Below are 2,319 nucleotides of genomic sequence, written 5' to 3'. Positions count from 1 at the left end.
TTATGGTATTTGTTTTTGGTTCTTCTCTTTAACAGATTCATCATCAGCAGCAGCCGAAGCACTGCTACTTACATCTAAAAGAACAAAGTCTTGATTGGAAGTCACTGCTGCTGTTTCATTACCGATGGTGGCCATTTGCTCACCACTCCTTGGAGCAGCTGCCGCCTTGTTGCTGTCCGAATCTGATGAATGCTGATCCTTGCTCTTGCCCCACAAAACTAGGTAGAGTCCAACAACAATGACAATTACTCCAATAACCCTGCGAAGTTTGCAGTGAAGTTGGCCTAAATGTTAGTTAAAAAATCACTGAAACTATCGAGGTGTCTGCATAATTAAATGTATAGATGTTAGTGCACAGTCCATTGTGCAAATGACGTCCCCAGATGTTTAGTATTAGTATTAAATTTAATGAATCAATGTCAGTCACTGCATGCAGATGACATGAAAGCTAGTTCTTTCCAAGTGTTTCAGGAAAAGAAGGAAGATAATACGATATGCACCTTCCTAAATACATTATCTCAGAAAAGATAAAGGAGCTCATAATGGCGACGATGACCATGGTTAGAGGGTTAAAAGCAGCAAAGAAAACAGGTCCCTTGGCTTGTATTACCATTGCTCCTACATAGTAAGCAACCCCAGAACAGATAACTTCCTGCACATGGACAGATATCAGTATACCTTTTGCAAGAGTATGAAATATGAAGCCTTAATTTTCCACAAGCAGTCATTGGCTTGAGCCAGAACAAACAAGAAAAGGTAATCGAGGTCCAAACAACAACGGTGGTTGGTTGAGTTAAGAATGCCTGACACTGTAAGCTGCAGCAAAGAGTTTAGAATCCCAGTGTATGGACCAAGCTGCAGCATTGCCCCCTTCCATTACCAGGGCAACAATGGTACCTTCAATTGCGCCCATGAAGCAAACTAAAGTTGTTAGGGAGAGCTCAGCAGGGTATGATTTTAGCGTAATCGCCTGTAGAAACAAACCATGGTAATCTCTTACTGATTATAAATGATAAAATCCTGCTGCTACTCTTCTCTTCTTCTTGTAGCAAGCCAACAACTTCGATATTGATACTAATACATCAAAGCCAAAGAAAAAGAGTTGAGGAGGAATACTTGAAGAATGACAAAACAAGCCCAGCAGACACAGCCTGCAAGGATCATGAGAGCACCCTTTAAGGGATCATCCTTGGTTGCAGAAACTGTAGATTGGTGCTCATTTGTAACTTTTGTCCATGGCAAAGGCAATATTGGCCCATTAACTAAAGTCATAATCATTGCTCCTCCAACAGTCCCAATGGTCCCCAAAATCTTTGCCTGGCAATTTAGTTTCCTCATATCAACCTTCTCAAGCCTGCAAAAATTCTTCACAAGTTAACTCCACCATCCACGTCATCATCCTTGCAATTCATCGACTTACGTAGGTAGCTAGAGAGTAAAGACATATATACCTACAGGCCCAAGCTAGCAAAAATACAAAAGCAGGAAGAACATTGCACAAGGCAGTTGCAACAGTTGCTGTTGTGTACTTTATCCCTGTATAGTATAAGTTCTGATCAATTGTTGGCCTGCAGAGAAGAGCAAATGTTTCCTGGCTAAGACAGAGCAAAACATAAAGCAAACTTTGTTGATTATTATAAAATTTTTGGCTCGATGGTGAAGCTCCTTACTCCAATAAGCCCAGCAGCAATATCTGAACAAATATAGAGAAGGTCATCTTTGGCCTTACTTTCCTGTTAAAAAATCCACAGGTTTCATCAATCAGTGCAGATTTCAAACTCATTGATAAAACTCAAGAAGAGATATATACAGAGAAACCAGACCTATCGAAAACAATGGCGAAAGGAGCAAGGACAAGAGTGGCGATGGCAAACCGGTAAACTACCAAGACATGTTGGCTCATGCCCCTATTAAGAGCAAGCTTGGCAACTATGGGCATGCCTGCAGAGCCAAATCTCATAAAAACCATTGCCAAATATGGCATAGCTTTATTGTACATGCTAGCTGAGGCCTCCATGGACAGCTTATTTCTCTCTTTCCAATCAATGACAAATATAAATGAAAGAGAACTCTGTGCAGAATGAAGCAAAAAAGCACATACTTATATACACGTTACTTTTACTTTTGCACGTGAAAATTACAACTTCTGCATGGCCTTCTAAAGTCTACATTTTTTTCCCATAAATTCCAAAAGTATTAAATATTAACAGATTAATTAATTAAAATTTAACAATTTCATTAGTAAATATCTAAAGTTTAGTGGTTGTAATTTGTTAGTACCATATATAATAAAGTTCATGCATTAATTAAGTTAATGTG

At 39.1% G+C, this 2,319-nt stretch overlaps 1 protein-coding gene across 1 annotated transcript; it reads right to left on the bottom strand.

Annotated features, from left to right (window-relative positions):
* Positions 1–2,059, bottom strand: LOC18586146 (WAT1-related protein At2g39510). Its single transcript, XM_018129016.1, has 7 exons — positions 1,824–2,059; positions 1,671–1,733; positions 1,452–1,568; positions 1,117–1,354; positions 809–970; positions 501–652; positions 1–259 (listed from the first exon to the last, which is right to left on the bottom strand). The coding sequence occupies exons 1-7, from the start codon at positions 2,015–2,017 to the stop codon at positions 1–3; spliced, it is 1,185 nt and encodes a 394-aa protein (XP_017984505.1). The 5' UTR covers positions 2,018–2,059.

The sequence above is a fragment of the Theobroma cacao genome, chromosome 10 (genome assembly GCF_000208745.1).
Source record: "Theobroma cacao cultivar B97-61/B2 chromosome 10, Criollo_cocoa_genome_V2, whole genome shotgun sequence".
Classification (NCBI taxonomy): Eukaryota; Viridiplantae; Streptophyta; class Magnoliopsida; order Malvales; family Malvaceae; genus Theobroma; species Theobroma cacao.
This window is presented reverse-complemented; position numbering and strand designations above follow the sequence as displayed.